Raw genomic sequence first — 16,450 nt, 5'->3', positions numbered from 1 at the left:
CCGTGGCAGCGGAATTCCGCCAAAGCTATTATGACCCACATCTCGGAATTCGCCAAAATTGAGACACCCACACAAGTCCGCCACACCAAAGGTCAGTGATAAACTAGCGAAAACAAAACCAACACCGTCACGCCAACAGAAATACGCCCACACTATCACAACACACGAATCCATGCGGCGGTCTTTCAACCGGGGTATTCCATTGGCGGTACACACTGCCGCGCTCAAAATACACACACTCTTACAAAACACTACCACATTGGACAATTCGAAATACACACACCCGAGACACATACACACACCACTCCCACACACCCATTACAATATAAAATTCACACCCGCATCACCCACAAACCCCTACGACAAAATTACCGAGAGAAGGCCAGAGAGAGACACCACCATCAACAATACTAGCATCCACAGGCACACAACACCATCACCCACACAACTTCCACGCACCTCACACATCACACCACTACATATCACCACACACTCCACCCCACACATCACCTACACCACCCCATGGCACGGCAAAGACACCCCAGGTTCTCGGAGGAGGAGCTCAGGGTCATGGTGGAGGAAATCGTCCGGGTAGAGCCACAGCTATTCGGAGCACAGGTGCAGCACACCTCAATTGCAAGGAAGATGGAGCTATGGCGAAGAATAGTGGACAGGGTCAACGCAGTGGGACAACACCCAAGAAATCAGGAGAACATCAGGAAGAGATAGAACGACCTACGGGGGAAGGTGCGTTCTGTGGTCTCAAGACACCACCAGGCGGTTCAGAGGACTGGCGGCGGACCCCCACCTCCTCCCCCACAACTAACAACATGGGAGGAGCAGGTCTTGGAGATTCTGCATCCTGAGGGCCTCGCAGGAGTAGGTGGAGGAGTGGACTCTGGTAAGACAAAGCTTTACTATTACATCCCCCACCCTACCTGCATGCTATCACATACCCCCACCCTCACCCCCGGCACCCCAACTCCTCACATATGTCCCAACATCACAAACCACACATCCCAACACCAAGCCCTGCATGCAACAACAAATCATGGACAGCCATCACCAAAGCATGCCCACTGCACATACCCATACACCCCCCTAAACCATCATCACACAAGCTCCCACACACGAATGCTAGCACTGGGGTACACGGTCACCCACCCATTGCACACCATTACACACACAGATTTTGTAAACATCCTTTTATACCCCTGCAGGACCCCTACCCAACATCACCGGACAGGAGGGTCCACACATGTCCACACCACCAACAGAAGAGGCCCACAGTGATGACAGCACCTCTGTCCAACTGGATCTAGATGACCAGCCCGGCCCATCGGGGACCTCTGGACAGTCGGTTCCCCTCACACAGGCACAGGCCACCACAGACATTCCCCCCTCTGGAAACACCAGCACAGCACCCACCCAGCGGGCCCATACCTCTGTCCCCAGGACACGTCAATCAGCTGTGTGTCCACCACTGCAGGGAACCCAGGCTAACCCACCACCCTAACAACAACAGGGACCTGGGGGCAGTGGTAGTGGGCACACGGTCCAGGGGACGAAGGCACAGGAACACAGGGGAACTGGGAGGGCTGCCGTGCGATAGGGGGCGGACAGGCCAAGGGAACCCACTCTCCACGAGGCCCTCTCCTCCATCTTGGGAGCCTACCACCACTCCCAGGAGACGATGGCAACGGTACTGGCCAAGTTTCAGGAGACCCAACACATGCAGGAGGAACAGTATATGGGCTTCAGGGAGGAACTTAGAGCCATCAGCTCCACCCTGGGCACCATCGTAGGGGTGCTGAAGGAAGTACTCAACACCAGGAGGAACACTGTGGCACTACAAGGGGCCCCTGACACTAGCATGGACGATGAACTGCCCACCACCTCCGCCGGCGCTAATGCACAGGACGCCCCGCCACAGGACCACCACACCAGCACCCCAACCCCTGCAGAGGGAGAACCACCCCGCAAACGGTCCCTGAGATCCAGGAACAAGACAGAGAACGATGCCAAGACCCCCGACAAGAAATGAGGCCACCCTGATTGTCACCCTACTGTCCCACTTTGTCACCCTGTCAATAATTAAACTGCCCCAGCTCCACTTCCTATGCCCATATGGGCAATGCACCTGTGAGACTAATAGACTGGACTCTGCCATGGACACTCCTCCGCCATCACCCCTCACCATTTCACTACCCCCTCCAATTTTGAGCATTTAAATAAACACACGTAAAGCACAAAATGATCTGGAGTCTGTCTGTGATTTCGAAATAGTGTATTAGCAATTACAGTGCGAAAATGTTTTTTAAATAGTAATGTGAACATACCTATGTCACACAGCTCTAGTCCATGAGGAATCTAAGCATATGTCACACAGTGGGACCCACATCTGTGAAATCGTAAAGGAAAGTGACAACTCAGTGACCATACACTGAGTGAAAACGACAGACAGGAGAGAGGTAGTAGTGTTAAAGTACATGTAGTAGGCAGGTTTGTATTCCTACCTGTGTTTCACTGGAAATATTGCTGGATCACTGAGTCACTGTTGTCCATGTCTTTTCCTCTGCTTCCTCCTCATCACTGTCCACAGGCTCCACAGCTGCAACAAAACCGCCATCTGGACCATCCTCCTGCAGAAAAGGCACCTGGCGTCGCAAAGCCAAGTTGTGAAGCATACAGCAGGCCACGATGATCTGGCACACCTTCTTTGGTGAGTAGAATAGGGAACCACCTGTCATATGGAGGCACCTGAACCTCGCCTTCAGGAGGCCGAAGGTCCTCTCGATAACCCTCCTAGTTCACCCTTGGGCCTCATTGTAGCGTTCCTCTGCCCTGGTCCTGGGATTCCTCACTGGGGTCAGTAGCCATGACAGGTTGGGGTAACCAGAGTCACCTGCAAATGGCGAGGGGCAACTATTAGACACACACTAACCTGGAGGGATAACCCCAGCCCCAGACAACCATTCCCACTGACTTGCTTCCAGGTGCTCACCTAATAGCCACACATGGTGCCTCTGGAGTTGACCCATCACGTAAGGAATGCTGCTATTCCGCAAGATTTAGGCGTCATGCACTGAGCCAGGGAACATGGCATTCACATGGGAGATGTACTGGTATGCCAAACATACCATCTGTACATTCATAGAATGATAACTCTTCCGGTTTCTGTATACCTGTTAACTCCTGTGGGGGGAACCAAAGGCACATGGGTCCCATCAATGGCACCTATGATGTTGGGGATATGTCCCTGGGCATAGAAATCACCTTTCACTGTAGGCAAATCCTCCACCCGAGGGGAAGCGATGTAGCTCCACATGTGTTTCAGAAGGGCAGACAACACTCTGGACAACACGTTGGAAAACATAGGCTGGGACATCCCTGATGCCATGGCCACAGTTGTTTTAAATGAGCCACTTGCAAGGAAATGGAGCACTGACAGCACTTGCGCTTGAGGGGGGATTCCTGTGGGATGGCGGATTGCTGACATCAGGTCTGGCTCCAACTGGGTACACAGTTCCTGGATTGTGGCACGGTCAAGCCTGTAGGTGATTATCAAATGTTGCTCCTCCATTGTCGACAGGTCCACCAACGGTCGGTACACCGGAGGATGCCGCCATCTCCTCACATGTCCCAGCGGATGGTGCCTATGAAGGACAACAGCGAGCACAGAGTCAAACAACTCAGAGGTACGTACCCACAGTTTACCCAGAACACCAATCACACACAAAAGGTGGCCTGTATGTGTGTTGAGTCTAGGCCTAGGTATGTGTGACGCAGTTGAAAATGAAGCCATGTGGGCCCCTGAAATGGCAGCTGCCTGACCTCTAAAGTGGGACAATGGGATGTGAGGTAAATGCGCTGCCGTTGTACACAGTCGCGGTAGGCGGTCGAACACTGCGGCGTAATGCTGCATTGGTTAAAATTGGATCCTATGAGTCCCAGGAGCCAATGACGATGTACGCCGGCGGTGATGGTACGCGCCGGCGGTGATGGTACGCACCGCCGCGGACGTGACCGCCATTTTCTATCTGTTCAATCACGCGATACCTGATCTTCGACAGGAGAGGACCTACACTGCAAGTGCTGCTGTGACCTCGGTCTGGAAGAGAAAATGGCTTGTGCTTCTGGGGAAGGACCCCTGCCTTCCACACAAGGAGTTGGAGAAGCTCGTGGATGGGGTCCTCCCCCAGAACACTCTACTCTACGGTCCTCCAGACAAACAGGTAAGTACACAGGGAGCATGTTGTATGGGCTATGCCTGTGTGGAGAGGGCTGGATGTAAGAAGGAAGGGGGCAGAGTGCTGCATGCATGAAAGACAGTGAATGCATGTGCCACATGGCAAGGGTAGGGATGGGGGCCAATCACTTTGACGGTGCAGTTGGTAATGACTTCTCTTCTTCCCCTGTACATTTCATGTAGGTCAGCGCCCACCAGAAGAAAGATATTTGGCGTGCCATCGCCAAGGACGTCCGGACCCTGGGGATCTACCACAGACGGAGCACCCACTGCCGTAAAAGATGGGAGGACATTCGCCGCTGGAGCAAGAAGACGGCGGAGGCTCAGCTGGGGATGGCCTCCCAAGGTGGGAGGGGTGCCCGTCGCACCATGACCCCCCTGATGTTCAGGATCCTGGCGGTGGCCTACCCGGAGTTGGATGGGCGCTTGAGGGCATCACAGCAGACACAAGGGGGTGAGTACACTCTCATTCTGCTGACTTTGCGTGCAGTGGAGTTGTCTGGGTGGGGGAGGAGGGCTGTGGGCTTCCCTAGGCCAGGGCGAGTTCCGTAGGCAAGGCCCCTCCGTAAGGCAAGCCATGTGGCACCCCACCCCACCTCTGTAGAGTGCCAAGTACAGCTATTCATGCCCCTGTGTCATCTATGTGTGCAGATGTCATCCATAGCCTTGTAGGCCATTTCCCAGGAATTGAACAGTGGAGCCGAAGAGCGCGGCGTAGTGCAAGGGGCTTCTGTGTCTATCTTGTCCGCCAACGGTAGCGGTAATCCATGCAATCAACATGTCTTTCTTCTGTCGTCCCCCCCCCTTTTTGTGGTCTCCCAGTTCTTGTGTGCATTAGCATCATCAGGCGGAGGAGCAGTGGCACCGGAGCACGAGGGAGCTGTATCCCACATGGCCCTGGAGGGCGAGACTACGGACTCGGACTTCACCAGTAGGACGGAGGGCGAAGGGAGCTCCACGGTGGGGACAGGAGCTGAGACCAGCGACACGGACTCATCCTCTGATGGGAGCTCCCTTGTGGTGGCGGCAACATCTGTGCCCCCCGCATCTACAGGTACAGCCGCCACCCCCCTACCAGCACCGCCCTCCTATCAGCCCCTCAGCCTTCGCCCCATGCCCGCTCACCCAGGAGGATGGGCATCACCTTCGCCCCAGGCACCTCAGGCCCTGCCCCAGTCACCCCTGCTGCCCTCAGTGAGGATGCCATCCAGGGTGTAGAAAGGCAGTTGCAACAAATGAATGCATTCCTGGAGGGCATTCATTCTGGTCAGGCGGCCCTTCACCGAGCTTTTCTAACTCTGGCCTCAGCACTGATGGCAGCCATTGTCCCCGTCTCTAGCCTCCCCCCTCCAACTTCCTCCACCCAGATCCAATCCCCTGTACCTCTGCCTATCCCAAGCACACCATCAGACCAGCCTGCACACACCTCAACACACAAGGGACGCTCTGGCAAACAGAAGCACCACACATCCCACAGGCACTCACGCAAGCAACACACACATGCAGACACACCAACATCCACAGACTCCACTGTGTCACCCTCCTCGTCATCTCCCTCCTCCCTCCCTGTCTCGTCTACACTCACACCTACATGCACTACCTCTACAGCCACTACGTCCCTCACCAGCACACCCACCAGCACACCCCGCTCACATGCAGTCACCACCCCCACTACCATTCACACGTCCCCTGTGTCCTCTCCCAGTGTGTCTGTGACGCCCCCTCCCAAGATACACAAATGCAGGCACACACCCACCCAACAGCCATCCACCTCACAACAGCCTCCAGCGCATGCACCTTCACCCAAAGCCACCAAACGTACACCTCCTACTACCACCACCTCTTCCTCCACTCCCAAACCCCCTCCAGCTACCCATCCCAGTGTGTCCAAAAAACTTTCCCTGTCCGCCCCTGACCTTTTTCCCACACCTCCCCCACCCCGTCCATCTCATCGGTCCCGAAGTAGCACCTCAGCCACAACGTCTCCTGGACCAGTGGTGCCTGTAGTCACCAGTATGTGGAGTGCACCGGCCACCAGGACAGCCAGTGTGGCACGGAGCCACAGCACAGACAGTCCCCCACCTGTGAAGCATCAGAAGTTGGCCAGTGCCCGGCGGGAGAGGGGGAAGACTGCAGCCACCAAAGCCGCTCCCGTGGGTCCCGTTGGGAGTGTGGAGTCAGCTGTGACACCTTCCAAGGTGGGGAAGGGCCACAAGAAACCTGGCAAGTCTGGGAAGAGCTGCACGGCGGAGAAGACCACCATCATCCCCGCTGCGCAGGAGGCCACCGCAAGCCCTAGCACAGCTGCCCAGGAGGCCACTGCCATCCCCAGCCCAGCTGCACAGGAGGCCACCGCCAGCCCCAGTCCAGCTGCCCAGGAGGCCACAGCCAGCCCCAGCACAGCTGCCCAGGAGGCCACCGCCAGCCCAGCTGCACAGGAGGCCACCGCCAGTCCCAGCACAGCTGCCCAGGAGGCCACCGCCAGCCCAGCTGCACAGGAGGCCACCGCCAGCCCCAGCCCTGCTGCACAGGAGGCCATCGCCAGCCCCAGCCCAGCTGCCCAGGAGGCCACCGCCAGCCCAGCTGCCCAGGAGGCCGCCTCCAGCACCAGCCCCGCTGGGCCATGAAGGACCGCCAACACCAGCCCCGCTGGGCCATGAAGGACCGCCAGCACCAGCCCCGCTGGGCCATGAAGGACCGCCAGCAAAAGCCCCGCTGGGCCATGAAGGACCGCCAGCAAAAGCCCCGCTGAACAGGGCACCGCCAACTCAAGCACGGCTGTACAGGGCACCGCCAACTCAAGCCCCGCTGAACAGGGCACCGCCAACTCAAGGCACTCTGGGCACCAGTCCCCCTCCAGAACCAGTGGAGACATTCATCCACTACCTCTGTCCTTCACAGGATGAAGCACTCTGGGCACCAGTCCCCCTCAGAACCAGTGGAGACATCCATCCACTACCTCTGTCCTTCACAGGATGAAGCACTCTGGGCACCATGCCCCCTCCAGAACCAGTGGAGACTGTTATCCACTTGAGAGACTGTGGCTTTGCACTCCCCAGGATTTAACAGTTGGCAACCCACCCACTGTAGAGACTTGAGAGACTGTGGCTTTGCACTCCCCAGGATTGAACAGTGGGCAACCCACCCACTGTAGAGACTTGAGAGACTGTGGTTTTGCACTCCCCAGGATTGAACAGTGGGCAAACCACCCACTGTAGAGACTTGAGAGACTGTGGCTTTGCACTCTCCAGGATTGAACAGTGGGCAACCCACCCACTGTTATCCACTTGAGAGACTGTGGCTTTGCACTCCCCAGGATTGAACAGTGGGCAAACCACCCACTGTATAGACTTGAGAGACTGTGGCTTTGCTCTCTTCAGGATGTAACAGTGGGCATGTGGCCCCCTCGTGGATTTGGTGTCGTGCACTCAAGCGGCTGAGGTGCCCCCCCTTTCCCTCTCCCTGAGGTGCCTGTTTTCTTGCTGTCTGATGCCCCTGCAGTGTTCTCTCCGTCATGGTCGGGGATCTTGTGTGGGCCTCACCCATACTGTGTGGTCCCAGTGTTCCACAGACTTTCTTAGAACACTACCTTAACTACTATGCTTGGTACATATTTTGTACATTGTGTATTTATATATTTCTGCCTACTTGTTTGTAATATATTCAGATGGTTACACTCATTTTCTTTGGTCTTTGTATTCTTCCGGGTGGGTTTGGGGGGTGTAACTGTGATGTAGTGATGTATTGATATGCATTAGTGTGTGTGTTGTAGCGGGGGAGGGTAGGGGTGGGGTTGGGGGTGTTGCGTGTGTGTGTCCCTGTTTTTTGCCTCCCCCCTCCCCTGTGTTGTAGTAGCAGTACTCACCGTGGTCTTCGCCACCGGCGTTCGTGCTCCTGGTAGAGGAGCAGGAAGACTATTGCAGGTAGGATTTGGAGTTCCCGTTCCATGGTGTCCTCGTTCCTCGTGGAGTGTGATGAGGTGAGCGTTTTCCCTTCTAAATTCCTATTTCCGCCGTGTTTTTATCCGCGGTGAATCCGCCCCGGAAAAGGTGGCGGATTGGCCTGTCATAATAGTGTGGGTGGTACATTGTCTCCCGCCTGTCTGTTGGCGGTGACCGCCAAGCTGTTTGTTTGTACTGCTGTGGCGGTCGGAGTGTTAAAGTGGCTGTCTTTGTTGGCGGTTTCCGCCACAGTCGTAATTGCTATTTTTTTACCGCCGGCCTGTTGGCGGTCTTACCGCCGCTTTAACACCATCCGCCAGGGTTGTAATGACCACCATAATGTTTCTTAAATCCCCGCTTTTAACGCTTAGTAAGGGAGCCAGCCAGATGAGAAATTCCATACATTGTTTAGAAAGTAGGTTACATCTATCTTGACTTATCTTTGCAAGTGTATCTATAGAACTTTCTCAGCCCCTGACAGACCAGTAAAGCAAATGCATATTTTTTTGGTTTTTAAGTGATAAAAACAGTATGAAATACGTTTCATTCCACCCCATCTCTGTTCCCATGTTATTGGGATCAGACAAATAGCATCATCACTTTCCCTTGCCCACTAGCCTTCTACACCACTCTCATTAACAGTGGGTAATCAGTTGTCTATTTTACTAACTCGTGAACATGCTGTTTACCTGCACATCACTCCCAAAAAGACCAACCCCTAATGGTTAATTCATGCATATACTCATTGGTGACCCCACTTAACCTACATTTGTTGTCTAACATGCTCATGATTTGGACACTAGAAATGACCAGTGAGAAGTTATCTGCCAACTCCTTGCCTCACTCATTAAATATTTTGGCTACCTGTCACCCTGCCTTTGGCCTAATGCATATTTCTTTCCCCCATGCAGTGCAGCACTGAGGGAAACTTATCTTGAAGTACTGAATATTTCTTCACCATCATGAGCTCCTAGTGCGCACCATTCACCCTACAGATATGGCTGATAGTTTGACCAAACTCTGCTCTCATTCACAAAACGCACAGCAGATTTCCAGTGCTCATACTTCCTTCCTGACATCTCAATTCCTCTTCTGTTGGAGTACCACCCCACCTCATTGATATAGGACCACTGAGGACAAGGATGGTGGCACTGGAACTCTCTATGAACGCCTGACCCACTTCCTTGCTGGCTGTCTCTATCTGTGCCTCCATGGATATTTACATATATTTTTAATTAATGAAGCTGGTGGTGTTTCCCATTACATGGAGAAGAAAGGGTCTCTGGCCACGTGTGATACACTCCTTGAAATGTAAGTGAGGTAGAAAAACATGCTTTTGATGATCAGTAATATCTCTTACTCAACTGAGTTGGAAATAATCCTTTCACTTAAAAGACCTCCTGCTTCATTCATTTCATGTGAGCCAAATATTTCCATGTTGGTAATTACTGTCCTCAATGGTTACAAACTCATTTGAAGCAATTATTGTCATATGAGCTCTGCTCCTGGCCAAAACCTTATGTAAAAGTCCATTCTCAGCAGAGATTTCTGCTAATATAACGGCCATAAACACAAGCTCGCGGTGCATACAAGTCTCAGCTGTGCAAAAAGTAACAGACAGTAATCTCCAGGGCCCTTCTCCACATAAGAAATTGTAATCTGCTACATACATAAGTTTTCAATTCAAGCTCACAGCTCATAACGATCTCTACTGTCCAAAAAAGAAAAGAAAATTGGCCACAGATCACTTCTCAACATGCAGCTGCCACCTCGGCTACATTCTTACAACTGTTAAAATAATCAGCGTTTCGATAGGTCTCTGTAGCACCAACGAACATTGGAACATCTCCCGCGAACCTGCAAACCTGTAAGCAAGATTAATACTAAGAAAGTTCCTCGCTTCGCTTTGCTAGATATCAGGGAAAATAAAATAAACATTCACTTTTCTGCAGCACAGATTAAAAGAGAAACCGCTCCTTGAGAAAGTGAGACGCCAATCACTGATCAAAATGTTGGTCATGGATCTCTTTCTTATCTGCCGGGCAAGTCAGTGAGTTAAATGGTCTCAGCCACAAAATACCGTGATCTGAAGGTCACTAGTTCAACTGCTGGCAACACTGACCCATACTTCCAACCTATCAAGTTCGCAAAATTAAAAGCTAGTAAATTGGGAACCTTTCAGCTACAGTGCTTAAAAAAGCAGACGACTAGTATTAAGCGTTACATAAAACAAGTTTCGATTATTAAGTTATTAAATGCTCAACTACTCACACTATATACAACAACTTTTTAAAATGGTCGCTACTTCCTAAATCGATTGGCAAAAACCCACCCCTTCAATATACCCAATCTCCTTTATGTCTACGACTCAGAAATCCTTTTAACAAGTTCTTGCTTAAAGCACCACAGAGTAGATGCTCTCACCAGCATTGTCCGTCATTCATACAGAAAAAAACGCAGTCTCTCAGCCGTCTCCCTCATTCACAGAGAGAAACGTTGTAGGAGGCTGGCCTGGCTTATAGTGGGTACCTTGTGGTACTTACACCTTGTGCCAGGTCCGGTTATCCCTTATTAGTAGGTTAGAGGTGTTCTAGAAGCTTAGGCTGATAGAGGTAGCTGTAGCAGAGCAGTTTAGGCTGAACTAGGAGACATGCAAAGCTCCTACTATACCACTTATATCATATAGCACTATATCATAAGAAAACACAATACTCAGAGTTACTAAAAATAAAGGTACTTTATTTTAGTGACAATATGCCAAAAGTATCTCAGAGGATATACTCCCTTATGAGGTAAGTAATATACACAAAATATATGCACACAAACCAAAATCAGGTAAGTAACAGTTAGAAAAGTAGTGCAAACAATGTAGAACACAACAGAATGCAATAGGGAGAAATAGGCCTAGGGGCAACACAAACCATAAATTCCAAAAGTGGAATGCGAACCACAAATGGACCTCAGGCCTAGTATAGTGTGTAGAGGGTCGCTGGGAGTGTAAGAAAACACTAGGGGTGTCCAAGATACCCCACCCCAAGACGCTGAAAAGTAGAAGTAAAGTTACCCTACTACCCCAGAAAGACAGTAAAGTTGAGATAAGGGATTCTGCAAGGACAACAACTGATTGCAAAACACTGAAGATGGATTCCTGGACCTGAGGACCTGTAAAGGAAGGGGACCAAGTCCAAGAGTCACGCAAGTGTACGGGGGGGGAGGAGCCGACTAAACCCCGGATGAAGGTGCAAAAGAGCTGCCTCCGGGTGGAAGAAGGTGAAGATTCTGCAACAACGGAAGATTCTGCAACAACGGAAGGTGCCAGGAACTTCTCCTTTGGTCAGAAGATGTCCCACGGTGTGCAGGAGGATGCTGAGTTGTTTCCACGCAGAAAGACTGCAAACAAGCCTTGCTAGCTGCAAGAGTCACGTTTGAGGATTTTGGGTGCTGCCTGGGCCCAGGAAGGACCAGGAGGTCCCCCCTTGGGGGAGGAAACAGAGGAGGCACTCAGCAATACGGAGAGCCCATGCAGAAGCAGGCAGCACCCGCAGAAGCACCTGAACAGGCATTTAGAAGATCTGAGGACACCAGTCAACTCAGAGTCACAAAGGAGGGTCCCACGACATCGGAGTCCAACTCAGCAAGTTAGGCAATGCAGGACGGAGTGCTGGGGACATGTGCTAGGCTGTGCACAAAGGAAGTCTTGCAAAAGTGCACAGAAGTCCGAGCAGCTGCAGTTCACGCAGTACACAGGATTACTGTCTGGCGTGGGGAGGCAAGGACTTACCTCCACCAAATTTGGACAGAAGGGCCACTGGACTGTCGAAGACAATTGGAACCAGCTCCTGTGTTTCCAAGGACCACGCTCATCAGGGTGAGAGGGGACCCAGAGGACCGGTGATGCAGAAGTTTGGTGCCTGCGTTGGCAGGGGGAAGGTTCCGTCGACCCACAGGAGATTTCTTCTTGGCTTCCAGTGCAGGTTGAAGACAGAAAGCCCTCAGAGCATGCACCACCAGGAAACAGTAGAAAAAGCCGGCAGCTACAATGTTGCTGGTAGTCTTTTTGCTACTTTGTTGCGGTTTTGCAGGCGTCCTGGAGCAGTCAGCGGTTGATCCTTGGCAGAAGTCGAAGAGGGAAGTGCAGAGGAACTCTGGTGAGCTTTTGCATTCATTATCTGATGAGAAACCCACCTGTGAGAACCTAAATAGCCCTCAGAGGAGGATTGGCTACAGAGAAAGGTAAGCACCTATCAGGACGGGTCTCTGACGTCACCTGCTGGCACTGGCCACTCAGAGGTGTCCATTGTGCCCTCACACCTCTGCATCCAAGATGGCAGAGGGCTGGGACACACTGGAGGAGCTCTGGGCACCTCCCCTTGGGAGGTGCTGGTCAGGGGAGTGGTCACTCCCTTTTCCTTTGTCCAGTTTCGAGCCAGAGCAGGGCTTGGGGGATCCCTGAACCGGTATAGACTGGCTTATGCAAGGAGGGCACCATCTGTGCCCTTCAAAGCATTTCCAGAGGCCAGGAGAGGCTACCCTTCCCAGGCCCTTCACACATATTTCCAAAGGGAGGGGGTGTAACACCCTCTCTCAGAGGAAATCCTTTGTTCTGCCTTCCTGGGACCATGCTGCCCAGGCCTCAGGGGGGCAGAAACCTGTCTGAGGGGTTGGCAGCAGCAGTCGTTGTAGTGAAGACCCCGGAAAGTTAGTTTGGCAGTACCTGGGCTCTATGCTGGATACCCGGGGATGCACGGAATTGTCTCCCCAATACCAGAATGGTATTGGGGTGACAATTCGATGATCCTAGACATGTTACATGGCCATGTTCGGAGTTACCATGGTGACGCTACATAGAGGTATTGACCTACATGTAGTGCACGCGTGTAATGGTGTCCCCGCACTCATAAAGTCTGGGAAATTTGTCCTGAACAATGTGGGGGCACCTTGGCTAGTGTCAGGGTGCCCACACACTAAGTAACTTTGCACCTAACCGTCACCAAGTGAGGGCTAGACATATAGATGACTTATAAGTTACTTAAGTGCAGTGTAAAATGGCTGTGAAATAACGTGGATGTTATTTCACTCAGGCTGCAGTGGCAGTCCTGTGTAAGAATTGTCTGAGCTCTCTATGGGTGGCAAAAGAAATGCCTTATAAAGGTGTTCCAGTGTGCCAATGAGAATTGGTAAAATTAGTCACTAGCCTGCAGTGACAATTTTAAAAGCAGAGAGAGCATAAACACTGAGGTTCTTGTTAGTAGAGCCTCAGTGATACAGTTAGGCACCACACAGGGAACACATACAGGACATACTTTATGAGCACTGGGGTCCTGCCTACCAGGATCCCAGTGACACATAGGAAAAAACAAACATACATACAGTAAAAATGGGGGTAACATGCCAGGCAAGATAGTACTTTCCTACAAACGTGCCAGTAAATTTTCTCATAAACACACCTTTTGCTAACTTGAAATTTCTACTATCAGTGCCAATTTCACTATTTGATGTAACCCTGCACATCGCACACCTTCTACTGAAAAAACAAATTTCAATGAACAATTAGTAGAATACATCTCGTGCATACTAAAAACCCACCATGTGCAGGTGGTGTAAAGACCATACGGCCACTGTGAACACATTTATATACCTCAATCCGCTAGGGGCATTACTCCTTAATTTCCAAAAGAACAGGCACTGCTGCCTAACTGTCCAAGGCAGGGCCGGCTTTAGCGCTGGTGGCTCCCTGTGCGACGGCCTTTTATGACCACCTCCTCAAGTCGCTCACTACCACCAAGCAAATATACCCCGCATCCCTCCGTAGCCCCCCTTTCATATATTCATTTGTTTTAAAAGGCTGGCTTTACTAATCCACTCAGCTATCCACATAAAATATAGTTCTGTTCTTTGCAGCAGGCTTATTAATCCTCTGGATATTCATATTCTACGCTACTTTATGGCGAGTCAAAGCTGCCACTGAACAAAACTCTCATCTCCCACCCTAGCAGGAACAATAATCACAAGACACAAGAGGTATCTTGATATTTTAATTGCTTCCTGAGGGCTAGACGCGCAAGAAACATTTCAAGAGGTGCTTTTAAATCGCAAGCCTCTAAGTTATTGCTACAGACAGCCCCCCCCCCCCCCCCCGTTCAAGGGGACGCGATGTCGTTGTTGATGCGTCCACAACAGGTCCCGAAAGATCTCAAAGCGCCTCCACATCGCCATTCTGAATTACCTGAAGGGTGGAGCTTTTAGCACGCGTTCCAGCATAAGCTAATGCACTGTTGTTGTTCATACAACATATTTCTATTTAAAATGTTTGAAAAAATAAATACGTTTGCTTACGTTTCATCTAAAGATGATGGGCAAGAACCCCAAATACAGGTTTGTTAACCTATGGCTTGGCAGGTGGGCTTCTGAGTATCCAAATATATCCTCGTCATAAATTAAATTTCATTTCATTCTAAATTACCTTTTCTTGTCCGTCTTTGTACCTGCACTGGAATGTGCTGAATGCACTATAATTCTAGCACAAGGACCTTTATCACCCTCACTATAGTAAGCATTTAGGGATGATGCCCAAACAGTATCAAGCTTACTTATCGTCAAAACCTGTCCTTCTATTGCTGTCACTTATGAAGCTTAAGGATCAGGCAGGCACTCCTACACTGTCATACCAGATCCGTCTTCTGATCGGACGTCTGTAAGTGTTGCCTGAAAGAAATCTCGCTTATACTAAAACAGGAAGCCATCCTCCACTCACTCCCTTCATCAATGTGAACCAATGTTCCCTTTGTGAATGCATGCAAGATGCTGATGCCAATTCATTGTACATGCATGGGTAACGTTATGACATTCTCTGTTATGAGGTCGAGGTTGACACTTGCTGTTTCTTCGATTAGTCACTATAAAATGAGGCAATGTGACTAAATAAACTATCCTTAAAATACAATCCACTTTTTGTTCCATGAAGGTCCAACCTCTTCCACATTTGACATTTCCAGAACCAGAGCCAAAGGAGAAGAAAAACATGAGAAAATCAACGTCTGCGAGGAATTATTGTGTCTCTCGTGTTTGTCACATAGGGAATAAACAAGCAAATACAAAGGTAATGTTTTTTAAACTTCTTATGTACTTTAATGTGAATGCAAACATTTGGGCAGTACTTCCCATGCTATATTTCTACACTTTTAAAGCAGTTTAAGAGAAGTGTTGATGCTCACATGATCATGCGTCTAAGACTGAAATTATTAATTGAGAAAATAATTTAATCAATCAATCAATCAATCAACATTTCTATAGCATTGCAAATCACCCGTGGGGTCTCAAGGTGCAGTTTGTGGGCGTGCTGCTCAATCAAAAAGCCAGGTCTTGAGGTCCTTCCTGAACTGCTTCAGTGATGCAGTCTGCCTGAGTTTGGGAGGTAGAGTGTTCCATGTCCGGGCTGTGAGGTAAGAGAAGAATCTTCCTCCTGCTGTGCTTTTTCAGATCTTGGGAATGGCTGCAAGGTCGAGCTGGGAAGAACAGAGTTGCCTGTTAGGTACATAGAAGGTGAGGCGGTGGTTGAGGTAATCTGGTCCTATGTCGTGTAGTGCCTTGTAGGTGTGACTCTGAAGTTTGCATGTTTTGCGCTTGTTGACTGGGAGCCAGTGTAGGTCCAGGATGAACCTGGCTTTTGCATTCTGGATTCTTTGTAGTCTTGATTGCAGTTTCTTGGTGATGTTGGCATAGATTGCGTTGCCGTAGTCCAGTTTGCTACTGACAAGTGTGCGGGTGACTGTCCTCCTCATGTCAGTGGGGATCCACCTGAAGATCTTTCGAAGGAGTTGGAGGGTGTGGAAACATGATGACAAGACAGGTTGACTTGGTGGGTCATGGACAGAGAGGAATGTGTGGTCAGTGGAAGCGGGGGCGATTCCCAGTGCTGTACACCACCAGGAGTCATTCCAGGCAGGGGTAGGATAGGTGGAGCCAACTACCAGTATCACCATCTTGCCCGAGTTGAGTTTGAGGCAGCTGACTTCCATCCAGGTGGCAACTACTCTCATCCCATTGTGAAAATTTCTCTTGGCTTTCACAGGGTCGTTGGGCAGGGAGAGGATCAGTTGGGCATCATCGGTATAGGAGACAATGTTTAGCCCGTGTTGTTTGATGATCTTGGCAAGAGGGACCGTGTAGATGTTGAAACGTGATAGGCTGAGTGATGATCCTTGAGGCATTCAGCAGCATGTTTCTTTGGGTTCTGATGGTGAACGGTTGTAGTCTGACA

At 50.7% G+C, this 16,450-nt stretch overlaps 1 protein-coding gene across 3 annotated transcripts in view; it reads left to right on the top strand.

The window, feature by feature from the left end:
- LOC138246140 (myosin-16-like) overlaps positions 1–16,450 on the top strand; it is an 838,653-nt gene that overhangs the window by 77,006 nt on the left and 745,197 nt on the right. The window contains exon 2 of one of the 3 annotated variants that reach the window (XM_069200412.1): positions 15,155–15,289. The exons of 1 other annotated variant lie outside the window; for it this stretch is intronic. In XM_069200412.1, coding sequence (XP_069056513.1) covers positions 15,155–15,289 — 135 coding nt within the window. The remainder of the gene's footprint in view (positions 1–15,154; positions 15,290–16,450) is intronic. One more of the 3 variants, XM_069200414.1, reaches the window with a different exon arrangement.

Source organism: Pleurodeles waltl, chromosome 7 (genome assembly GCF_031143425.1).
Source record: "Pleurodeles waltl isolate 20211129_DDA chromosome 7, aPleWal1.hap1.20221129, whole genome shotgun sequence".
Lineage (NCBI taxonomy): Eukaryota > Metazoa > Chordata > Amphibia > Caudata > Salamandridae > Pleurodeles > Pleurodeles waltl.
This window is presented reverse-complemented; position numbering and strand designations above follow the sequence as displayed.